Source organism: Chrysochloris asiatica, unplaced genomic scaffold, assembly GCF_000296735.1.
Source record: "Chrysochloris asiatica unplaced genomic scaffold, ChrAsi1.0 scaffold00027, whole genome shotgun sequence".
NCBI lineage: Eukaryota > Metazoa > Chordata > Mammalia > Afrosoricida > Chrysochloridae > Chrysochloris > Chrysochloris asiatica.
Window position 1 is genome coordinate 22,375,250 of NW_006408545.1, and position 24,032 is coordinate 22,399,281.

At 41.0% G+C, this 24,032-nt stretch overlaps 1 protein-coding gene across 1 annotated transcript in view; it reads left to right on the top strand.

The window, feature by feature from the left end:
* Positions 1–24,032, top strand: part of RTN4IP1 (reticulon 4 interacting protein 1) — a 54,239-nt gene that overhangs the window by 11,836 nt on the left and 18,371 nt on the right. The window contains exons 5-7 of the mRNA XM_006839958.1: positions 15,080–15,128; positions 17,081–17,217; positions 21,226–21,409. Of these exons, the coding sequence (XP_006840021.1) occupies positions 15,080–15,128; positions 17,081–17,217; positions 21,226–21,409 (370 nt within the window). The remainder of the gene's footprint in view (positions 1–15,079; positions 15,129–17,080; positions 17,218–21,225; positions 21,410–24,032) is intronic.

The window sequence follows — 24,032 nt, forward strand, 5'->3', positions numbered from 1 at the left end:
TGCACTTTCTTTACCACATTCTTCATCCAATCCAACAGGGATTTAAAAGTGATATGTGTAAGTAACTTTCAGGAGCCTTATATCTTCTAAAATAAGTCAAACTAGGTGTGTGAATCTCTAAGAAAAAGAGCCATAGTTTTTATTATTTTCCTAAAAAGGTTAAGAATCAGTCCATAAAGCTTCTAAATAATGGTATCAACATTTAGTTGCTTTTTCTTACTCCAACCATGAGCTCTTCTCACACTTGCAGATTTCTATGAAAACCAGATAAAAAGGGAGTTTAAAAATTGATGAATAATTGATGATGAGTATTTTCTTCTGGAATTTATGCTTGATATCTGTTAAGTCAGTTCTAGTTCTTTAAGGTCTTGTGTGTGCTTATTTGTTGTGTTCACACAATTCATTGAATAGAAATGTCTTAGATGGACTTGAGTTCACAGCCAAATTCTGAGTTTTGTTTCTAAGATTAAATGAGATAATAAATGGTGGCTACTATTACTAACTAGGAGCTATGGCTCTTTAGGGTAGGCAGGCACTGGACTGCAAACCACAAGGTCCACGGTCTGAACCCACTAGCTGTTCCTTGGGAGAAAGATGAAGCTTTCTGTTCCTACAAAGACTTTAAGACCTCAGAAACCCTATACGGGGTTGCTGTTTGTCAGAACTGACTCCACAGTACTTAACAACAACCACAAATGTTAGCTGGTTCTGTTGTTCTGTGTATTTGAGAAAGTTGACATTATAGAGTAGAATGACTTTAGTTTTTGGTGGGGAACCTGGGTTGTAATTGTTAGTTGCTGTGATTCCAAACTCATGGCGACCCCAGGGGGTAGTGCTCCATAGTGTTTTAAAGTTTGTCGCCTTTCGGAAGCAGAACATCAGCCCTTGATTCTAAAGGAGCCGCTGGGTGAGTTTGAACTATCAACCTTTTGACTCGTTGCCAAGTGTTTAACTGTGCCACTCTAGAGCCATCAAATGATTGCAGAAAAGGAGAAAACTGGAGATAAAATTTTAATAAACTAAAATAGCTTTGTTTTTTGTGCTGTAAGTATTATGCAGGTAAAAGGAACTGAAATCTGTGTGATTCTTTACTGTGTGGTGAGACATTGCACCTTACATTTGACATGTTGTATGCCAGATGATTAAATATAATGAAAGTTTAATGTTTGTATTTCTGAAAGCTATGTGAAGGTTATCCACCTAATGAGGTGCTACCTGTTTATCTTAGAATTCAAGGCAAATATTGATTCTAAAGGTCAACCCTGTTTACTTTTCAGACTGTGGAGCTTTCCTTTCTTAAAGTTACCATTTGCTCACACACTTTGCTTAAATTAAATTAGTTTGACCATACAGATTTTTCTAACGGTTTGTCTTAGTTAATAAAAACCAAACCCACTGCTTTTAGGGTTTCCGAGACTGTACATCTTTATGGGAGCAGACAGCCTAACCCACAGCACCACCAGTGCTCCTTGTCTCAGTTGTTGTTGTTAAGTGCCATCGAGCCAATTCTGACCCATAGCAACCCCGTATAGGGTTTCTGAGGAGCAGCTGGTGAGCTTGAAATGCCGACCTTGCAGTTCAAACGGTTTTGCAGTCTGGCACATTAACCCAAAGAGCCACACCAGGACTCCCCTTGTCTAAGTTAATACCTTGCAAAATCATATTCAAAAATTTTAAGCTCTCAATTACAATGGAAGGTTGTGCAAAGCCATTGATGTTTTTTTGTTTACTTACTTGGTTTGGTTGTTTTCTTAAAAGCACTAGGCTTTGTATGCCTTCATGACTGTGTGTGAGGTATGGTTACATAGCCCCCATTCCTTTTGTCTGCTTGGTGGCTCCCCAGGTATACATTGTTTTAGGGTGTTGTAGAAAACAATCTAGAAACAAAGATCAGAGATCCGATATCTCTATCTCTTCTCAGATGCATATGTGTGTGCCTTCAGGCTGATAATGGCTTTGTGGGTAATTCTTCAGTTGTTTGTTACTTTTTGTTTAAGCAGTGAGCATCTGGAACTGGGAAACTGGAGCCCTGGGTCTTGCTTTCTACTCTGACACTAATTAAGTGACCACAAGCACTAGATGACTACTGTGTGTGAAACTGTAGGTTGTGGGGAGTACTTTAAGAAGAAATTGGGCCTCGTGGCCCAGTTTTCAGCCAAGCAGTAGATACTTTTATAGGTGAAGACAACAACACTAGCAAGGTATGCTCACCATGGAATAGTCATAATCCAAAATCAAATCGACAGTGAATAAGGAAGAACATAGAAGAACTGATGTGTTTGAATTATGGTATTGGGAAGAATAAAGTACCATGGGCAAACAAATCTGTCTTGGAAGAGGTACAGCCAGAATCTTCCTTAGAAGTGAGGATGGCAAGACTTCTTCTCTAGTTCTTTGGACATGTTGTCAGGAGGGATCAGCCCCTGAGGAAGGACATCATGCACGGTAAAGTGGAAGGTCAGTGTAAAAGAGGAAGACCCCTGGGTTGCTATGAGTGGGGAAACAACTTGACAGCCCCTCATAATAGTAAAACCAGGTGGTATGTTTAGAGAACTGAGGGGAAGAAGACAGAAAAACCCTTGCAAATTACTTGCATATAGGAATTGTGGGGGCTCTGGCCTAGACAGTGTGATGCAAATGAACCTCCATTCAGGGGGCCCTGTTCCCCAGGGGACAGAGAAGTGTTCAGTGAAGAAAGGTTAAAGATTCTTGCTTGGCAATTTAGATTTTACAGATTAGTTTTCTGAGTGTGCAGGGTAAGTCTCTTTTGAGGTTTAGAAGTCACTGACTCGTCCATTTACTGGAATCTAGCTTCCAACCCTGTCATTCAGCTGCAGCAGCTCTCACCAGAGCCATGGCTGACTAAGTGGCCTAGCCCAAAGATGCTTTTCAGTTCTTATTTTACTTTGATCTCTCCGAAGTACTTGAAAATACATTGTTGACCTCTTCTTCCTTCTTAATGCTCATTCTTTCCATTGCTTTAGGGGAGACACCAAGCTTCTTTAGTTTACCCATTGCCTTTTTGACTGTTTCTTGTCATTTATCAAAGCCTCTCCTTCTTCCTTAACTCTTAAATATTGGTGCTTTTCCAGTGTTCCACTCCATCATCCCTCCCAGGACAATCTCATCTCCTCCTTGTTATAGTTGTTAAGTGCTGTTAAGTTGGTTCTGATGCAGAGTGACCCGATACAGCATTTCTGAGGAGTGGTTGTTGGGCTTGAACAGCCAACCTTACAGTTAGCAGTCCATTGCTTATATTATAGTGCCACAGTATTGGCAGGGAAGCAACATTTACTCCTAGCGTCCATTTATATGTTGGTAATTTCCAGACTTGGATCAACTATCAACACTCGCGGAAGCAGCAGTCAAGAGATCAGACGACGTATTGCACTGGGCAAATCTGCTGCACAGGAACTTTTTAAAGTGTTGAAGAGCAGAGATGTCAGCTTGAGGACTAGGATGCGCCTGACCCAGGCCATTGTGTTTTCAATAGCCTCATATGGATGCGAAAGCTGGACAGTGAATAAGGAGGATCGTAGAAGAATTGATGCCTTTGAGTTGTGGTGTTGGAGGAGAATACTGAGGGTGCCATGGACTGCCAAGAGAACCAATATATCTGTTTTGGAAGAAGTGCAGCCAGAGTGCTCTTTGGAGACCAGGATGGCTGGGCTTCGTCTCTCCTACTTTGGACATGTTGTCCGGAGGAAACAGTCGCTGGAGAAGGATGTCATGCTGGGTAGGGTGGAGGGTCGGAGAAAAAGAGGAAGACCCCCAACGAGATGGATCAGCCAGGTGGCATCATTGATGGACTCAAGTGTGGCAGCGGTAGTGAGGTTGGCCCAGGATCGAACATTGTTTCGTTCTGCTGTGCATGGGGTCGCTATGAATCGGTTCCGACTCGATGGCACATGACAACAACAACAACAACAATTTCCAGACTATCTTCTTTCAGTAGCTTTGGTTACTTTAGTTCCATCACATTGTGTTGGGCAAATCTGATCAGATGCACCTTAGCCAGAGTGGTTTTAGTTACCTCATATGCATGCAAAAACTGGACAGTGAATTAGGAAGACTGAAGAATCGATGCCTTTGAATTATGATGTTAGGGAAGAATATTGAATATGCTCTGGACTGCCAGAAGAATAAACAAGAAGTATCTTGGAAGAAGTACAGCCAGAATGCTCCTTAGAAGTGAGGATGGCAAGACTTCATTCCACAGACTTTGGATGTGCTATCAGGAAAGACCAGTCTCTGGAGAAGGACGTCATGCTTGATAAAGTAGAAGGTCATCGAAGAAGAGGAGGACTCTCAAGGAGACAGACTGACATGATGGCAGAACAGTGGGCTGAGACATAACAATTGTAAGGATGGTGCAGAACTGGGCAGTGTTTTGCACTGTTATGCACAGATCGCTAAGAGTTGGAACTGACTGGATGGCACCTAATGGCAACATTAACTTCCAGATCTCAATTTCCACCCTAACTTTTCTCCTGGATTTCAGTTAAACCCAACAGGTTCAAAACTGTTCCCTGACTACCATTCCAGCTCTCCCTCTGTGTTTCTAGTATCAGCTCAATGTAATTTACTGTAAGCCAAACTGCTATTCTCCCCAAAGCTTGCTTGCCCTCTCCCCCACCTTGCATTTCACACCTGATTATTGTTTATGTCATGTCAAGTGTTTACTCGTGTTAAATTTGAGGAAATGCCTTCCAAGTTTCTTTTATGGCTTTCATACATTATAGGACAGTTCCAACTTTCTCGTGTAGTGAAAAATCCTAAAATACTATTGTATTTTAATCGACAACCTTCATTAGGTAGTTTGTTGGTAATGTCTTCTCCTAGTTGTGTATTGTAGTTCCTGTCTTTGGATTGGAAATATTTTTCACAGAATAGTATCTGACTCTATATGTTTCACATTTTGTTTTTCCTTCACTACCCACATATTTCAGTGATGGATGTTGTTAAAAATAACCAAAACTAAATGAAATTTGAGCATGAGGTTTATTCTGAACAGTTATTCTTCATGCATATAAGAAGATCATTTTGATTCCAGAAAAAGTAAATGCTCAAGAGGCTAGTTAATGAGGAGGGAGAAATATACCACTAGCTAATCTTAACATGACTGATTATACCCTGCTCCCCTCCTTATACTTAGATCAATGGATAACTCGTCACAGATGTTCTTTGGCCTTCTACCCAGACCTGTCTTTTGAAATTAAATTTGACAACCTGTCTTCACACAGGAAGGAAAAAATTTGTAACTTTGGGTGAAAGAAAAGCTACTGGCATATTAACTTTGGTCAGGGATTTCTTAAAAGTACATGTTTGTTTTTGTGGATGAGAAACTCCGAAATCAAAGCAAGGAAAGCTGCCAGCCCTGCTCCAGCAGCTGTGGGATGTTGGTGGATGCGGAGCAGCATGCTCGCTTCTCTAGGTGTCTGCTCCCATCTGCTGCAAGAACCAGACCTTCACCTGGGTCTGAGAGAGGTTCGCCTGGCAGGCCAGCTCAGTGCACTCACAGCCCACCATATACTGGCAGCATTGGAACTCGACTGTGAAGGATTCTCGGATCCACTTGGGCCAGTCCAGGTCCAGACAATTTCCCAAATGGCATTTTACTTGCTCTGTTGGCTGGGAAGCCTACTCCTCTGCCCCATGCTCTGGCTCTTGGTTCTGCTGCTGCCTCTCCTGTGCTACAGTTCTGCCACTTTGTTAGTGTCACAGCATTCTGTCTCTGGTCAAGGAGGTTCAGTGCACAGAGATCTTGTGATCATTTTCTCTCTTTGATAGATCCATTGTTGTTAAGGTGTTAGGTGCCATCGAGTCCATTCCAACCCATAGCAACCCTATATAGGGTTTCTGAGGAGAACCTAGTGGGTGTGAACCTAAAGCTTTGTGGTTAGCATTCCAGTGCTTATCCTACAGTGCCACACCTGGTACTCAGTCTTAAATTTACCTCTACACGGAAGTGACTATGAACCACCCAACTAAACCAATCTGACTGCCATTGAGTACATTTGTAAGTATTTTCACACTGTACCCAAAGCAAATGTATGTCCAGATTAAATTCCCCTATAGGCAAACTTTCATGAGGAATGTACCTGGACCAAGAAGCAGTTGTTCAAACAGAGCACGGGGACAATGAATGTTTTAAAATTAAGAAAGGTGTACGACAAGGTTGTATTCTTTTACCATACTTATTCAACCTGTATGCTGAGCAAATAATCTGAGAAGCTGGGTTCTATGAAGAAAAACGTGGCATCAGGATTGGAGGAAGACTGATAACAAGCTGCGATATGCAGATGATACAACCTTGTTTGCTGAAAATGAAGAGGACTTAAAACATTTACTGATAAAGATCAAAGAGCACAGCCTTCGTTATGGATTACATCTCAATGTCAAGAAAACAAAACTCACCAGCACTGGACCAATAAACATTTTTATCAATGGAGAAAAGATTGAAGTTGTCAAGGACTTCGTTCTTCTTGGATCAACTATCAACAGTCACGGAAGCAGCAGTCAAGAGATCAGACGACGTATTGCATTAGGCAAATCTGTGGCACAGGAACTTTTTAAAGTGTTGAAGAGCAGAGATGTCAGCTTGAGGACTAAGGTGTGTCTGACTCAAGCCATGGTATTTTCAGTAACCTCATATGTATGCAAAAGCTGGACAGTGAATAAGGAAGATCATAGAAGAATTTATGCCTTTGAATTATGGTGTTGGACAGAATACTAAAAGTGCCATGGACTGCCAAAAGAACCAATAGATCTGTTTTGGAAGTAGTGCAGCCAAAGTGCTTCTTAGAGGCCAAGATGGCTAGGCTTCGTCTCTCATACTTTGGACATATTGTCATGAGGGAACAGTCGCTGGAGAAGGATATCATGCTTAGTAAGATGGAGGGTCAGAGAAAAAGAGGAAGACCCCCAACGAGATGGATTGGCCAGATGGCAGCATTGATGGACTCAAGTGTGGCAGCGGTAGTGAGGTTGGCCCAGGATCGGACATTGTTTCGTTCTGCTGTGCATGGGGTCGCTATGAGTCGGTTCCGAGTCGATGTCACCTAACAACAACAACTAATAGGCAAACTTAGTACCACCTGACAAGAGGAAGCATGGCAGAAAGATACAGGAGCGTGTCTTCATTTCCTAGTGCTGCTTTAACAAAAATACCACAAGTGGTGGTTCTAAAGAACAAAAATTTAATTTTCTCACAGTGCTAGAGGCTATACGTCCAAATTAGGGTCCCAGCCTTGTCAGTTGCCTTCTGTGCGCCTCTCTCCTAGTTCTGGTGTCTTAGAAGGATGCTCAATGTCCATTGGCTTGTAGTGATCTTTACATATGTCTGTCTTCACCTGAGTGTGTATATGTCTATGTTGATTCTGGTGGTTTTAAAACTCAGAAGTGATTAGGTTTAGGATCCTACACAGGCATGACCTCAAATGATCCACTGATTGGGTAAACAGAGCAAAGAAATTCCTTGCCTGGTGGTACACACAGAAATCCAGTAATTTTTGGGCATCCGTCTTTGAGAAAGAGAAAATAGCTTATTGCGAAGTGCTGAGCAAGGAAACCAGAAGAACAGTTCCTTAGATCTGAATCAGATCTGAATATCTAGGGCCTTTAAGTTTATGGGAGACAGACAATTAAGTTTTACATATTCATAAAAAGGGGTGGGTAGGATAAGACCAGAGACTGGTTGAATGTATGTATGCTTCCATCTGAGGGTTTCTGAAATTTTTAATTCACTGCACAGGCATGCAGAAATTGTTCCAGGTTTTGTGCTCCCGAAAACCAGGAAGTGTTGTTGAAGGGTTTAACCAGTTGTTTCCATTGGCTGATAAGCCATGCCCATGCATGGAGACCCAGACTAGTTCAATCTGGTTTGGACTGATTCTTTTCTGAGTGCAGCCACTGTTATCTGAAAAAAAAAAACTAAAAGGGAAGGTAGATACCACAATGAGTTAGCAAAAGAATAAGGTAACATTAGCGCCCCCAGATGGGCTGTTTCCATTATATCATATTAGAATGTATTATGAAATGCAATTGTGATTGCTTTGTGTTAGGTATTAGGTAATTATGTAAGATTGGATTGCTTGATGGCAGTAACTGCTTTACTCAAGACCAACAGATTTAATCACATGTAACTAACCTACTCCATGACAGTTAATAGACTAGTGTTTGGCCAAATCATTGGGACTCATAGCCTAGCTAAGTTGACATATAAAATTAATCATCACAATATGGAAAGAGGCAAGAATCTTAACTGATTGTGATTAGCATATCTTCCTTTAACAAATTTTGCAATTGCTGGAGCTACTTTCAGGACCTGTGTAAGTGAGGGGACTGAAGTTTTGGCTTCATTATCTCCATACTGAGTCCTCCTCTGACCATCTTCTTCTCTCCTCCACCTTATTGCTGCTCATCCTAAGTATCCTTTCCACTACTTGCTTCTGCACCAGACTGAAAGACCGAGTGATGTAGGACAGTTCTCAATGCCTCATCCACTTGGGGAGATGTGCTCCCAGTATTCATAGTTGAAATTCTGAATACTTTTCCCACAGAAACATTGGTATACTATATATGAGGTTCTTGGTTCATTATGGGTTAGCTAAACCTTTATAAATGGCTACCCAGGGCATTTTGCCAACATTTTCTTGGGAAAATGTGTTTAAAGTTCTGAATAACTGATTTACACATGAACTCTTCTGTAAACTGGGCAGGTCTATTTGAATTACTATGCCTTTGAAGAAGGGGACAGAGAGATTGAGGGTGTCTGACTGACGGTTGGTTGGTTTTGTAGCTTTTATTCCACTTACTCAGATTTAGTGTCTCACTCACTGTAGGGAGTACGTTTAGCAGGGTATGGTATACTTTGTTATCATTCAGCCTTTTTTTTTTTTCAGATTTAAAATTACTGTGAAGCTTAAAAAATGAGATGAAATATTTTCTTTAATAATATTTTTTTTTTTTTAATTTTGAGGAAAACATGCATAGTCAAAAGTGCACTGTTAACAACAATTTCTACATGTGCAATTCATTAATTAATGTTGATTGCATTCTTCTAGTTGTGCTGCCACTGTTGCTTCCTTTTCCGAATTGTTTTCCCATCATTATTTTAAATGCACTGCCCCCTAAGCTTTTCACCCAGTCTTTTGAGTTGCCTTTGTCACTGTGATCACACGTATCATTTATCCTTGGTTCTTAAAGACCATTTGTTTCTACTGGTGGAAGATTTAATCATATGTGAGTCATCTTTTTTTCTGGTGATGGTAGTGTGCCATAGAATCGTTCTGACTCACAGCCACCCTGTATGGGGTTTTTGAGGCTATAAATCTTTATGAGAGAAGAAAGCCTCATCTTTCTCCTGTGGAATGGCTGGTAGTTGTGAACTGCTCACCTTGAGGTTAGCAGTCCAACTTGTAACCACTACGCTACTAGAGCTCCTTTCTAAGCCATTGTTGTTGTTATGTGCCGTGGAGTCAGTTCTGACTCATAGCGACCCTGTATAGGGTTTCCAAGACTGTAAATCTTTACGGGAGCAGAAAGCCTCATTTTTATCCGACGGAACAGCTGGTAGTTTCGAACTGCTGACCTTGGAGTTCGCAGCCCGATTCATAACCACTACGCTCCCAGAGCCATTAGGATTTAATAAATGGCAGTCTAATCTTATGATGTGATTGCCAATGCTCTTTCCTCCCTCCCTCACTCCCAAGTTAGTGGTCTGAGGGGAACCATAAAGGTCATATAATTCAATGTTAGAAAGGTCGAGAAACTACATATAAGCATAAATTACACTGAAATGCTGCTGCTGATTTTATACTGAATCCTAGAGCACACCTCTGTGATTATCATTTCATAGCTGGGGAATCTGAGGCCAACAGGTTCAGTTAGTGAGTGAGTTGGGACTGGAACCCAGTTCTCTACATACTCAATTCTGGCACTGAAAGATACCTGGGGCTAAGCCAGAATATGGAAACTTGAAAGAAGATTCCCTACTTCTGGATTTCCTGCTGTTTTATGGTGTGTTTCATATATTTTTCACTTGTAAGTAAAATAAGGCATTATTTATCTTTCAAGGTAGTAGTAATACTGAAAAATGTGATTATAGAAGACTTAGGTACCCAAATGCTAAATAAAAAGTGACTCAGTCATGAGAAAGAGGCTAAAACTGCTTTCTTATTTTACTACGTGTTTAAGGAGAATTCAGAGTTGGGTAAAAAAAAAAATTAGACTTTAGAGTTTGAGAATACCTGTGTAGTATAATCACCATCCACTCTTTCCCGCAGTTTTTCATTTATGTACAAAAGTGCAGTTCCCGGTGTGGCACTGTAGGATAAGCACTGGACTGCTAACCATAAGATGGACATTTCAGACCCACCAGCCACTTATCAGAAACCCTATACGGGGCCAGTATGACTTGGAACCGACTCGATGACGCTTAACAACAACAATAACAAGTGCAGTTCCTACTGACTTCTAAAGAAGCTCTATGTGTAGACTTCAGTTGTAAGAGAAGATTGTACTTAAAATTCTTTGCAGTTCTAAATGATAGTCTTTACAAATCAGGTAGTTCCTAGACTCTGACTCTGTGTAAACTAGTAAGGAATATGCACTCCTTTCTTCCCTATACAGGTAGTCCCTCCCTGCCTTATGACGTATTCGAGTTACAGCAAACCACAGTCAATGTGTAGGACTGTTTGTTTGTTTGTTTAGCATCTTAGTAATATGTACTACATATTGTGTTATAATGCATAATTTGCTGATATTATCATTCTCACATGTTCCCTCCCAGGTGTTCAAAGATTAGACTTATAAATATACTGATAATAAAAGGCAATAATAATAAAAATTAAACAAACTAAAAAAGGTATTCAACTTCTATCACAACCCACTTACCAGGAAGTCATCAGAGCAAAATCCCATAGGACTACCTGTAACATATTGACTTCTACTTTAATGAGATAAAAAATAGATATAAAATGTGCCATTATAAAAGTAAATCAGAGAAAAAGTATCCCAACTGTGGCGTTCCTAAATGAAAGGCCATTCGGGGTAAGCAACAGCAGTGTTTTTCCTTTGCACTGCAAGTGCTTTGAAGGTGATAAGAATAATTGTTCAACCAGTTGCTGGGCCTGCAGGCTCAGGATCATAGTCTCAGGGGACACCATGGTCAGTTGGCATAACATAGTACACAAAGACAATGTTCTACATCCTACTTCGGTAAGCAGCGAATGGGATCATAGAAACTCATGAGCAACTATCTAAGGTGCAACTCCTGGGCTCTCTCTGTATAGAAGAAAGAAGAGTGATGAGGTTTGAAGATGCTTGGAATCAATTAGTCCTGTAGACTAATGGAACATGTGAGCATTAACCTCTACTACTCTGAGACCAGGAGAACTAGATGGTGCCCAGCTACCACTACCAATTGTTTTGAAAGGTATAACATTATAAGGTCCTGGATAGAATGGGAGACAATGTGGACTAAAACTCAAAATTATAATAAAGAACAGGTTACTGGTCAGAAAGAGACTGGAAGAACTTGAGACTACAGCCCTCAAACAGCATTCAGGTCTGGAATGGAAATTACACTCATGGCCTAGTTTTCAGCCAAGCGGTAGATAGGTGTATGTTGTTAAGTGCCATCAAGTCAGTCTTTCAAGTCAGTTAAGTACCATCAAGTTAGGTAAACAACACTAGTAAGGTATGCTCATCATGGATTGCTCAACCATTTAATCAAAAGGACATTTCCCTAAAGACAAAGTTGAGTAGGGTTGGGGAGGAGGATGGAATAGAAGATCCACAGGGAGGAAGTGGGATTACTGTTATTACATGGACGGATTGCAATCATGGCAGTGAAGCAATATGTACAATTTGTTGATATGTACAGCTGATGATCTGCTCTGTCAACCTTCTCTCAATTCACAAAAAAAAAAAAAGGTTCAGCTCTAGCCGGACTTCACACGATAAAGGATCCACCAGCTGTTGCTGGTATATGAATCTATTTTGCCTGCTGTTCTTTTTCAGACTTTGTTTGAAGAAAAGTACATGCGTGGAGTTTATAGGACAGAGAGATATAGGTACCCAGAGCATCTGCCTAAGCACTTCACCCAGCCTGCACACTGCCTGTTGTGCACTTTGGGCTGCCATCAAGTGGCAGTGTCAGGAACTGAAGCTATTGTTGTAGAACCATGCCCTCTTCACACTCCTGTGCTGTTTTACCTGGGAATGAAGCTCCTTTGGACCAAGAATTAAAAAAAAAAAAAAGAATTTGGGAAGTGATTAAGTGACAATCAGTGTATTCTGTTATTGTTAAATGCTATTGAGTTGGCTCCAACTCATAGTGTGACCCTGTATATGGTTTCTGAGGAGCAGCTGGTGGTTTTGAACCACAAATCTTGGGGTTAGCAATCCAATGTTTATCCTGTAGCACCACACCAGAATTTGGTAGCCTCTTAATCCAGTATTCTCAAAGAGAATTAAAAATTCATTCAAGCTTTTCTTTACTGGAAGAAACTTCAGTACAGTCTTTTATATACTCACCTCACTTGAGGTGATAGCAACTTGATTGCAAGTTAAAATGATTTGGATGATATATTTTTTATTTTTAAAAAATAAAGAACATTGATCAGGCATCTGTTAAATTTTGGGTAGTATGCCCACTGCTGGACCTAGCATGATGTCTTTGTCCTGAGCACTTAAAAGTTATCTAACAGATCTGCTTATAAGCAGGATGTGTGCTTATAAGTTAAAACAATATGACAATTGACCCAATAGACTGCTTACTTATCAGGTATAGGGGCACTTTCAATAGTGGAAGAAGGCTGGGACTTAGGCCTTCAAGGGGAAGGAGCCCTTAGCAAGCAGTGAAGGCATTCAAACCTGGAGGAATGGGCCAATGTGCAGACTCTTTCTTGAGGAAAGAGTCAGGACCAAGATAGCTGAGGTACAGAGTTTAGTTCAAGAAATAGAGAGGAAAAATCAAAAAGTTGAAATAAAGATTAGATGGAGAACTTCAATGAGAGTTTGACTAGTTACATTTCTGAACTTGGTATTTCTAGAGACTGAAGTATTTCGTAGCTGAATTCAATTTTGGATGGACCTATGAGCCAATTTTAATGTTTTGTTCCTATTTGGGAAGCACTTTGTTGTTGTTAAGTTGCTTTAGAGTCATTTCCAATTAATAACGATCCTGGGTGGGGTTTCTGAGGCTTTAAATCTTTGCAGGAACAGAAAGCCTCATCTTACTCCTGTGGAGTGGCTGGTGGACTTGAACGGCCAACCTTGTGGTTCGCAGTCCAATGCTTATCCTACACGTTGTTGTTGTTAAGTGTTGATGAGTTTGAACTGCAGACCTGCAAACCTTACAGTTCAAACTAAACTTGTGGTCCAGTGTTTATCCTATAATGCCACACCAGGCCTCTGGACTCCTACACAGCCAATTATAAACATGTGTGTATGAATTGAAGGGTTTCGGAGAGGTTATCTTTAAAATTTTATAAAATTACAAATATTCACAAGTTATAATTCCGTGAAATTAAAATTAATTCTTCTAGAAAGAATTTGCAGGAGGAATTGTTTTAATTATATGAAGGAGCTTTAAAAAGTTAATGGAAAAATGAAATGAAAAGATAATGGAATTGTCCCACACACGTTTTGAAGCCTCCTCATATTTACTGGTGTTAATTTCAGAATAAATAGTGGTTTCAGAAATGCTAGCAGTGACTTCGAAGATCTAAAGGGAGACAGCCTGCCTTCTGTGATTTGGGTAAGATAGAAACAAATGGAATCAAAGTAGAGGTAAGGTTGTAGACAAGACCAGTGTATGTATTTACCAGAGAGAGGGACTTTTTAGCAGCAGAATCGAAGAGGAACTCACAATCAATAGTTCCATAATGTCCCCCAAACCAAAACCAAACCCAGAGTGACAGAAAAATAAAAGCACGGCTACTCCCGCCATTTAGTCCTCAGGCCAGTGTTTTCCTGGGGCACTCCTAAAGAGAATTCTCAGGATGAATCCACTCAACAATGTTTCCTTAGCTAATGTAGCATCAACTATTTAAAAACTCACTTTTTATAATGTCCCTGAGCCTAGATTCATTACATTAACAATCTAGTAAAAACAATTTTCTGGAGACCTGTACCCATGTAGTCCAAGGTGGCCTAGCTTAATTCTAAGAAGAAGAAAAAAGTAAGTGTTTGTAAAGTAGTGTTTCTTAGCCAAAAAATCTTTTGGGTCACAAACTTTGGGACTTCAAGATAGGTCTAGGTCTCTCTCCTCTCCATCGTGCAAGTGTATAATCCCAGTAGATTTTGCATGTTATCTCAAGGAATTCTCACTTCTGGAGGATTCACTACCCCTTGGAATGACATTGGTCAAGCCCAGCTCATCCATAAACTGAAGCTAAGCACCTCTTGTGTAGGGTAGCAGGAGGGTAGTAGTAAACATGGTCTAAACATGAGCACAATGAGGTTTGTGCTGATAGGTAGATTTACCTTCTTTGACTGGAAGCCAAATTGAGATATGTATCAAAGTTGAAGCGCGTAAACAGGACACTTTGGTAGAAATGTGATTTTTTCTGCCGGAGCAACTGGGTCTATTCTAACAGACTAAAAAGGACCTTTTAAAGAGGAAGCTGTGGCGCTGTGGGTTAATGCTCTGGACTGCAAGGTCCTTTGAACTACAAGATCGGCAGTTCAAACTCACCAGCCACTCCTTGGAAATCCTATACAGGGTCACTATGAGTTGGAACCATCTCAACAGCACTTAACGACAACACAGTTTTCGCCTAGAAAAATCCTAAGGCAGATAGATGTTGCCAGGTTCCATGTGAGCTACTGAAAAAAAATAATAACTGGTAAAGAAGAGTTCATAGAATGTCTGACTTTAAGCATTTATAGTCTCTTGGTGAACATAAGAGAAAAAAATCCTCTTTTAAAACAATCTTGGGTAGCTGAATGACTATTTATTCTTAAAGATTGTGTATCTTTGAGCCAGGTATCTGTTGAAATCTTCCTCTTTGTTTTTCCCTGTTATATTTGCTTAAGGTTATCATTGATTGTGTTTTCTTTTACATTGTAGTGTTTTAATCCTGGGTGCTTCTGGTGGAGTTGGGACTTTTGCCGTACAGGTAACATAATATCCTTATCCTGTGACTGAGAAAGATTAGTGTTGACATTAATATATAAATCACATTTCCTTAAAAGCTAAGAGGTAGGTGTGGTGAATGCACTGTACTTTCACCACTCTTTTAAGCGGAGAATTTTCTAATGTAGCGGAAGTGTTAGCCTGTCCAGTGCTTTAGCGTCTAAGTGGGCCCATTGGTGTCCTGCATAACAGGTGTAGGAAAGCTCTTAGGGAGAAAGACTGCGGGCAGTGCAGGTGGATGAACATTGTAGTTGATAAGGAAAACAACCAATGTCAAAACACAACGCAGTTTTTCATCAAAATTGCTGCAGGCTTTTTTACAAGAAACAAATAAGCTGATTCTGAAATTTATTTGGAAGTGTAATAGCCAAATACTTTTCACTAAGAAGAACAGTTTGAAGACTTACACTGTTTGATTTGAAGACTTAATACAATCAAGATAGAATGGAATTGGCGTAGGGATATAGATCAGTGATCAATTGACTTTGGACCAAAGTGTGGGAAAGGCAATTAAGTCAGAGAAAAGTCTTTTCAACAAATGTTGCTGGGACAGTTTGTATATTTATATATTTTATAAAATGAATCTCAATGAACCTTACCTCACACAATATAAAAAATTAACTTAGAACATATCATTAATCTCAAGTTACTTTGTTTTTCATTCATAAACATAATAAACTATAGGTGATGTTATTCATAAATGTTTGGACTCCCCTCAGATTTCTAGGGTATAAACTCTTGCTTTCTGAAAGTGAGAAATGAGATAAATTATGAGTGGTTTAAAAATGCTTTACTTAACAGATATTTATTTAGCACTGAAGAGTACCAGGGAGTGGGATTTCAACCATGATAAAACAATCATAGATCCCGTACATTGTGGTGAATTTTTGTTACTTCAATTAAGGAAGCTGAAGAAATTGTTACTTAGGATTGTTGTTAAGTGTCTTCAAGTCGATTCAGCTCATAGTGACTGTGTATAGGGTTTCCAAGGAACGGCTGGTGATCTTGAACTGCCGATGTTGCGGCTCAAACCAATATTACGGTCCAGCACATTAACCCATTGAGAAAACAGCTGGTCTCTTATAAGCTATAACTATCAGTACAAAAATTGCTTGGTGAACTTTAAATAGTTATTCTCAAATTAAGTTGAAAACGATGCCCTTTAATTCTGTGAAATTGCCATTACAGAAAAGAATTAAAGCAGTTTTTGAAGTAGGGGTGCCTTCTAGCTACTTATCTGAATAGCATTAGAATTTAGTTACCCTTTTTGTGTATATCTAATTATTCCTTATTATTTGAGAATGTAAGGCATCTGCCTTTTTAATCCTGGGAGTCATTTGTTTAGGTCTTTTCACTCTAAAGGAGAGGACCTGATTCATGTTTTGAAAATAAAATGCCCCTATTTTCTTCTTTCTCTTTTAAAATTCACTTTTATTTTACTATATTATTCCTGATAACTGATTACTTTCATGCACTAACTCAAGACTGTATTAACACATGAACGAGTATTTCATTTTTATGTCCTAGACACATTTAAAATAGTCATTTTCCAAAGGCCTTGTGCCCTTATTATTATTATTTTGCCATTTACCTCTGTCATCGTTGAGAGCAGTAACTAAGGTTGCTGACTCTTGTCCCTTCTGATGCTGGTGAGGCACTGAGCCGTTCTCTGAGTGGATTGGTTAGCATGTCATGACAATATGGCTACTGGCTATCTACTTCAGGGAAAATGAGATTAATTTCTTGAGATTTTCTTGGTGAATAAAAGTTTGATCATTTTTACAAGCCTCTGACAAATAGTTTCCTATAGTTCTTGTCAAAACAAGGCCCATAGAGCTTTCTGGAGACTAAGCTGATCTAGGTACACATGGTGCCAACCATTTTTTAGAGTACAGCCGGTTTTCCTAGTTTTCCCTTCTTGGTTGTTTTTGGCAGGTGGTGAAAGCATGGGGTGCTCATGTAACAGCAGTTTGCTCTCAGGATGCCAGTGAACTTGTCAGGAAGCTTGGTGCAGATGATATCATTGATTACAAATCGGGAACCGTAGAAGAGCAGTTGAAGTCCTTAAAACCGTATGTATTAGCACCATGTTCCCACTGGGACAAGGGAAACAAGGGCAGTAGGTAATGAAGACCCTGAGATGGTTTGGTGGTTTGTCATGTTGAGATCATAGAGAAGAATCTATAAAAACATGCCGTGTCATTCAGAGTCCTATAGAGGGGTTTCTGGTTTAATAAGAGCACAGTGACACACTGTGAAAAGCACTCAGGAAGATATTTTGCTTAGATAGTCATTTGCTAATTTTAGTTTAGCTTTACTGCTGGTTTGTAATAAGAGATCTGAAGGAAACATTGGAAGTGTGTTCTCTTCTGGGGCATTTGTCATCACAGAAGTACATAGAGCAGCACATGAAAGCCCCTGGTTAGCACTAAACACACTTTCAGTGTTTTGGCTTCAGAGAAACAAAGTAAGTATAAATATGGGTAATGGGAACACCGGCTATTCTTCATATCTGAAGGCTGTGCTGTGACCTAATGTGTGCTGAATAGAAGCAGATTGAAGGATTCTCTCAGGCTCTGATGATCCTGTAGCTCAGGACAGAAATCGAGGGACTGCTTACTCATCTAGTTTTCATCTAGCCAAGACAAAAATTGAAGCTGAGGGGAAAGCTGAAGGACATTTGGAAAGTAACTGTTTCTAATTCAAAGGTTATCCATTTGTTGATTCATTTTCAGAAGCAAGAACTTTATTTTAATGAGTAATTGAAAGAAAATGGAAACCCCCATTTGACTCTGCCTTGTCTTTCTCAGCAAGCACCCCCAAATCCCAGCAGTACTATGGCTGTGCCCCCCCCCCCCCCAAGCAGCTAGCCAACTTATTATTCATTCAGCTGTTTATGGAATATCTTCTTAGGTCAGGTATGAGGATACAGGGGTGAGCAAGACAAAGTCCCACTTCCATGGACCTTATATTCTCATTGAGGAGGTTTTAGTAGTAAGGGCTTGAAGACAGTTGATGTAGAGAAAGCGTGTAGAGAACCAGTGATTGGGAGAGGCTACTATAGAAAGGGTGGTTAGTGAATGTCTTCCTGAGGAGTTGACATTTGAGCAGAGGCCTCAGTGATGTGTAGGAGCAAATCATGAGACTGGGAGGCTTTTGTTTTGGTTTGCTTTACTCATTGCTGCATCCTTACCACGGGGAACAGAACTTGGCATATAGAACTTAATAAAGTCTGTGTTTCACTATTGAGGAAATCTAAGATAAGAACAATCATTCTAGATGGAGATAACAGCAGATGTAAAGGCCCCATGGCAAGAACACACTTGGCATATGTGAAGCATAGCACTACTCCATACAGAAATCTTGCCAGCTCCCCTCCTGCCTTTGTGTTGCGACCTAGGTCTCTCTGGGCCTTGTGAAAGTGAAGACACCACAGGTCTCCAAGATCAGGCTTCTTCAGGTGCTTCTAAGAATAGCAACCTGCACCTGGAGCCAAGGTCATCCCACCCCACTCGGTCTGCCTTAGGTTTGTTATGGACAGCTTTAGATAAAATTGATATTTGTAACTTCTACCTGTAGTTTGGCCTCCAGGTAGAATAAGTTTCCTCCTTCTTTTAAATAGCAGCGATTTTGGATGTTAGAATTTTAGAGCAGGACCAAGCCAATTGCTATCGCGTTGACCCTAAATGATGATCACCCTCTGGGTGTCCGAGAAAAGCTGTGCTCCACAGGATTTTCAGTGGCTAATTTTTCAGAAGTAGGTTGCCAGGCTTTTCTTCTGAGGCACCTTTGGGTGGGAAGGACTTTGAAATCCTTCAGTTCAGCCCTGTCATGTTACAGTTGAGGAAATGAGGGGTAGAGGATTTGTGAGTCCTGGTCATTCAACTATTCATCGTGAGAGCTGGGTCTACAATCGGGTCTCAGACTTATGTGTTGGGCTGTACCTGTTCCATGAGACCAGGCTGCCTGTCAGTCGCCTTTAAATAAGGATCTCTGTATTTGTTTATTCTGATTTTTGGAATGAAGTAGGCACTTTAAACATGAGGAGACTGGTCATCTAGTAAAATCATTCTCCTGAGTTTCATGCCCTTCCATATGTATTTGTCCTTCTTTATTTAATACCATGAAAAACTTAAGATCCACAAAGTTGGCCTGAACTGGTTTTAGAACTCTGATGTTTGAGTTTATCTACATGAATTTGGAAGAGGGAAAAGGATTTACAAAAAAGGAATTCATCTATTAATGTGCTTAATTTATAAGCATGCATTCTTGAAAAAGATCTTTGTTTTCTGTAAAAAGCTTCACTGCGCTTTTATCCCTTTCAGTAGAAAACAGTGGTTATAGCCATTTTTGAGTGGATTTTAGAGTTTGAATGTCTGTCAGTTTCTGCAGGCTTGATTATAACTGAATTTTTGGCATGATGGAGCAGCATTGAAGATTGAGAACAGCTGTTGATTTGGCCATTGATTTCTTTTTATGTGTTTTTCTGATGCTGTGCATGAGGCCAAAATATAGAAGCCCGTTCTAAGTTGTGAGGAAGATGAATTCTGTAAGACTGTGGAAGGGGGACTAGCATGCAAAAAATTATGTGAAGGAGCATCGGACTTTATCTAACTTCAGGAGAGAGAGACTCATCAGTGTCTGTCCAGGGCTGACCCCTGTGAGGTGGAGGGCAGACAAACCTCCAGCCTCTGACCTTCTTAACAATTCTGACACCAGTCATCCTTCCCACAGTACTCTCTACTTCTCTGCTGGGTTCGATCATTTGTTACAACGGCTACACAGAACGCAAGACAATACTCACAATTACAGGGTGTTTTAGAGAAGTGTTGTTGTTATGTGCCATGGAGTCATTTCTGACTCATAGCGACCCTGCATAGGGTTTCCAAGGCTGTAAATCTTTACAGGAGCAGTCCACTGCTCTGTCTCTGCCAGTTTCCTGGTCCTGCTGCTGCTGTTTCCCTGCTGCTGCTGCTCATTGTCTTGAACTGGGTCTCGGAGGTTCTCAGCACAGGGACCCCAGATTGAAAAGATACATTCTACTCCTGGCTTTCTTTGGTTGGTGATAGTGAGGTCCCTCTTCTGCTCTGGGATTGGCTCTCTTTTTAAATATAGCAGGAGAACAGAACTAACTAATCCCCTCATTAGAGTGCCATACACCTTGTTTTCATGATCTCACACCCAGCGATCCCATCCCATTTGTGGGCCATGGGCACCTTTTTTGCACAGTTCCACCCAATCATTTGGCTAGGAGTCCCAATATACCAAGCACGACTCAAACTGAAAACTTAGCTCATTGCCATCAAGTTAGTTCCGATACATAGCAACCCTTTAGGACAGAGTAGAACTGCCCCTTTTTTAAATGTGTGTGGTATGGCTTATAGGTTTGAACCACCAACCTTTTAGTTAGAAGCCAAGGGCTGAACCACTGTACCACCAGGGCTTCTAACCTATGCCAGTAGGTAAGTCATTGCACCACAGAGTGAGCTGTATCTACTTTTCTTTCAAGTATATACATGTACACTAAAGAACATTTTGGCTTTAGATCAATGGATATCTTTGCAGTTTTCTGCAAAGCATAAGTCAGGGTTTCTTGACCTTATTATCCATGGTTTCTCAACTATTAACATTTTGAGCTGGATAATTGTGTTGTTGTTGTGGAGAGCTGTTTGGTTTTGTAGTATGTTAAGCAGCATCCCTGGCTTCTACCTACCAGGTGCCAGTAACACCCCTTCTCCTCTAGTTGTGACAACTAAAGCTGGCTCTGCATATTGCCCTCAGGGGTGGTAGTGGGCAAAATCAGCCTTAGTTGAAACCACTTGCTTAAGTCATTCTTAAGGTATTAGAAGATATAATTTGATGACAAGACAAGGACAGTCAGATGTGCCTTACCTTGGAGGAGAGCCAGAGACCCAGTGGGTGAGTGTGGCTGTTTCTCCTCTTTGCACACCCTCATTGGATATAGCATGTTGCATGGTGACTGATTAGCTGTCACTATAGTCATCTGGCAATGACGGGGAAGAAAGCTCATCATGGAAGGGCCTGAGGAGGATGCTTTTGTTTTTGTTCTTCCTTTGCAGGTTTGATTTTATCCTTGATAATGTTGGTGGATCCACTGAAACGTGGGCTCTAAATTTTCTCAAGAAATGGTCAGGAGCCACATTTGTCACTCTGGTGACTCCTTTCCTCCTGAACATGGACCGATTGGGCATAGCAGATGGCATGTTACAGACAGGAGTCACCGTGGGCTCTAAGGCACTAAAGGTAGGAAGGAGAGGCTTGTTTGGGGGAGCAAGCAGATGGCTCGTGCTCCTTGAGATCGATTTGTTCCCTAGACAGTTTCTCTTCTCACAGAGGCAGCATAACCAGTTACTGCAAGCAACTACTCTGGGGTCATGCACGCTGACTGGGCTCAAGTTCTGGCCTCCATTTAGTAGCTGTGTGTCCCCGAATAATTAACTTTATATCTCTAAGGTCCAGAATCTTTGTGGGAATTTCAGAAAGTTGGTGGAAAAATGGAATTAAAGAACAATGGAAGTTTTCCACCAATTTGTTAAAGCCTTCTCATATACATGTACACTGTGGCTTAGAAATGTTAAGTTGCTGTATAGAGTTAAGTTTTTATTGTGAATTATGTGATAATTTTAAATGGGAGAACACCAGCTTTACATTCATCCTATCGTTATTTTGTTTCATTGCCATGATTACAATCCCCTTCATGCATCATCAAACAACCAAAGAGTATACCCTGCAAGCCTGCCCCCCCCAGCCATCAGCACACAGCCCCTCTCCCTCCCTGAGTCCAGAGTCCCCTGCTGCTCCATCTCTCCACATCATCTTCTCTGCCTCAATTTCTGGCGTCACGGCTTCTCTGGGTAGGGTCTCGCTCCCGCTCCTCTCCCTTGATGGTCCCAGGGAACTTCTCTCCTTAACTGCAAAGTCAGCCACTCCCCTCCTTTTATTACAAAATGTTTACCTTTACATTTTCAGCCCTCACTATTGTGCCACAAGAGTCCTATCCCCATCTCCTTTTATCAGCCCCGTCCCAACAGATTGGAAGCCACTCAGTGGAGATTCTACCTTCCTCCACGCCCTCTGGAACTAGGCTCCCCCTTGAAAGCTTATAAGCCAGTCACTTCTTGCCTTTGTAGCACCCCCCTTTTGGGTAGCCAATGTCTAAGTTGCCCATCTCTGTCAACCCTGTGTTCCAGGGGGAGGGGGGAAGGGGGAGGGGGGAAGGGGGAGGGGGGTGATTCTTGCTGTAAAGACTCGCCCCTCTTTTGAGCTACTACATCCATAAATATAGGTCAAGTTTATCAAATTTTAGCAGATTACTCCTTTTTTTCCTCCTCTTTCTTCTTCTAGTCGAGTTCTTATCATGCATCCCTTGAAGCCATGTGAACTGGATGTATGGGTGTTCTTGTACATCTCCCCTCACTTCATATCAGCTGGATGCTTCACTCACTGCTCAAGTCCTCTGTGGCCATGTCACTGTCTCTGGGCCCAGGAGTCCCCAGGTCTTGCCATACTGCTGGCCAACCAGGTCTCAACCCGGGTTCACAGGAGTCTATCAAATGTGGTAGGATTTAGTTCACAACTTCGTTGTGATCATCAGCCAGACCACATGCCTGCTCATGTATTCCCCTTGAGTCTTAGTCTTGGAAGGGGATTTGCCCTGAGGGGACCTGACTACTTGCCTTGATGGCTCCCAAGCTAACAACTTGCTCGTTCTCGTAGTAGTCAGTTGGACTGCCGTTACTCTTTTTGATTTATCCTGCCAGTCTTTCTTTCAAGAAATAATCTTCTGTTCTTCTAGCCACTCCAGGCTGGTCTACTTGTCCTTTCAAGTGGAAATTTCCCATCTTAGAAGATTCTGGATGGGGTTCAGGATTCCTCCTATAGTTTTATGCAATGCAAAGGCTCCACAAGAAGCCTCCTTCTTCGGGCAAGTTCTAGCCCCATTTTACGTATTCCAATCAGTTATAGACTGAAGACGGACTTACAAACTTTCTATAGTGGTGTTTCTGGCTATTCCTTTCTCTCCTCGTCAAGTGTCTATTTTACAATGGTAGACAAGGGAAACCAAGATTCAAAAGACAGCCAAGCATCTTAACATTATTTCCCCTCTTTTGCCCATTCAAACCATGCTTCATCCCTGTATCCCAGACCCCTGTTGTTCCAAGGTTGTGCATACATTATTATTTACCTCTGTCCCACTTAGCCCATGCAGACCTGCCTAATTGTTCTCCCATCTGACTTGTACTTCCATTCCCCTCCCTCTTCTTGTGTATTGTCAAAAACTTTTTGAAGCTCTCTCATATATAAAGACTTATTTCAAGAAAGTGGCTCACACAGTTGTAGAGGTCAGCAAGTCCCAAATCTGTGTTTCTCACACCAGAGTGGAGGCTTCTCATGACTCATGTGGTTGTAGGGACTGATGAACCCCAAATCAGGAGGTCAGACAGCAGGCTCTGGTTCACATACCAAGACCCAGAAGTCAGAGGATGGCAAGTTGAATGCAGGATTGAGACAGTGTGAGCTTTGTCAGAGCATCCATATATATTGGATGTAGGCCGCGAGCCCTTTTCAAGTAATTGGCTTTTCACGTCAGATCACACGATGGAGGATAATTACATAATATTTGCGAAACTACTGAGAATCATGGCCTAGCCAAGTTGACATATCACCTTAACCATCACACCTATAAAAGTGGACTAATAATAATGTATCTATTGTGTTGCATTGTTGTAAGGATTAAATGAGATTATCTAGTGAAGAATATGGCCCAATGCCTTGTGGTGGTGCTGTCAAGTTAAGTGCCATAGATTCCGTTTCCAACTCATGTTGTTGTTGTTAAGTGCTGTCAAGTCAATTCCGACCCATAGCG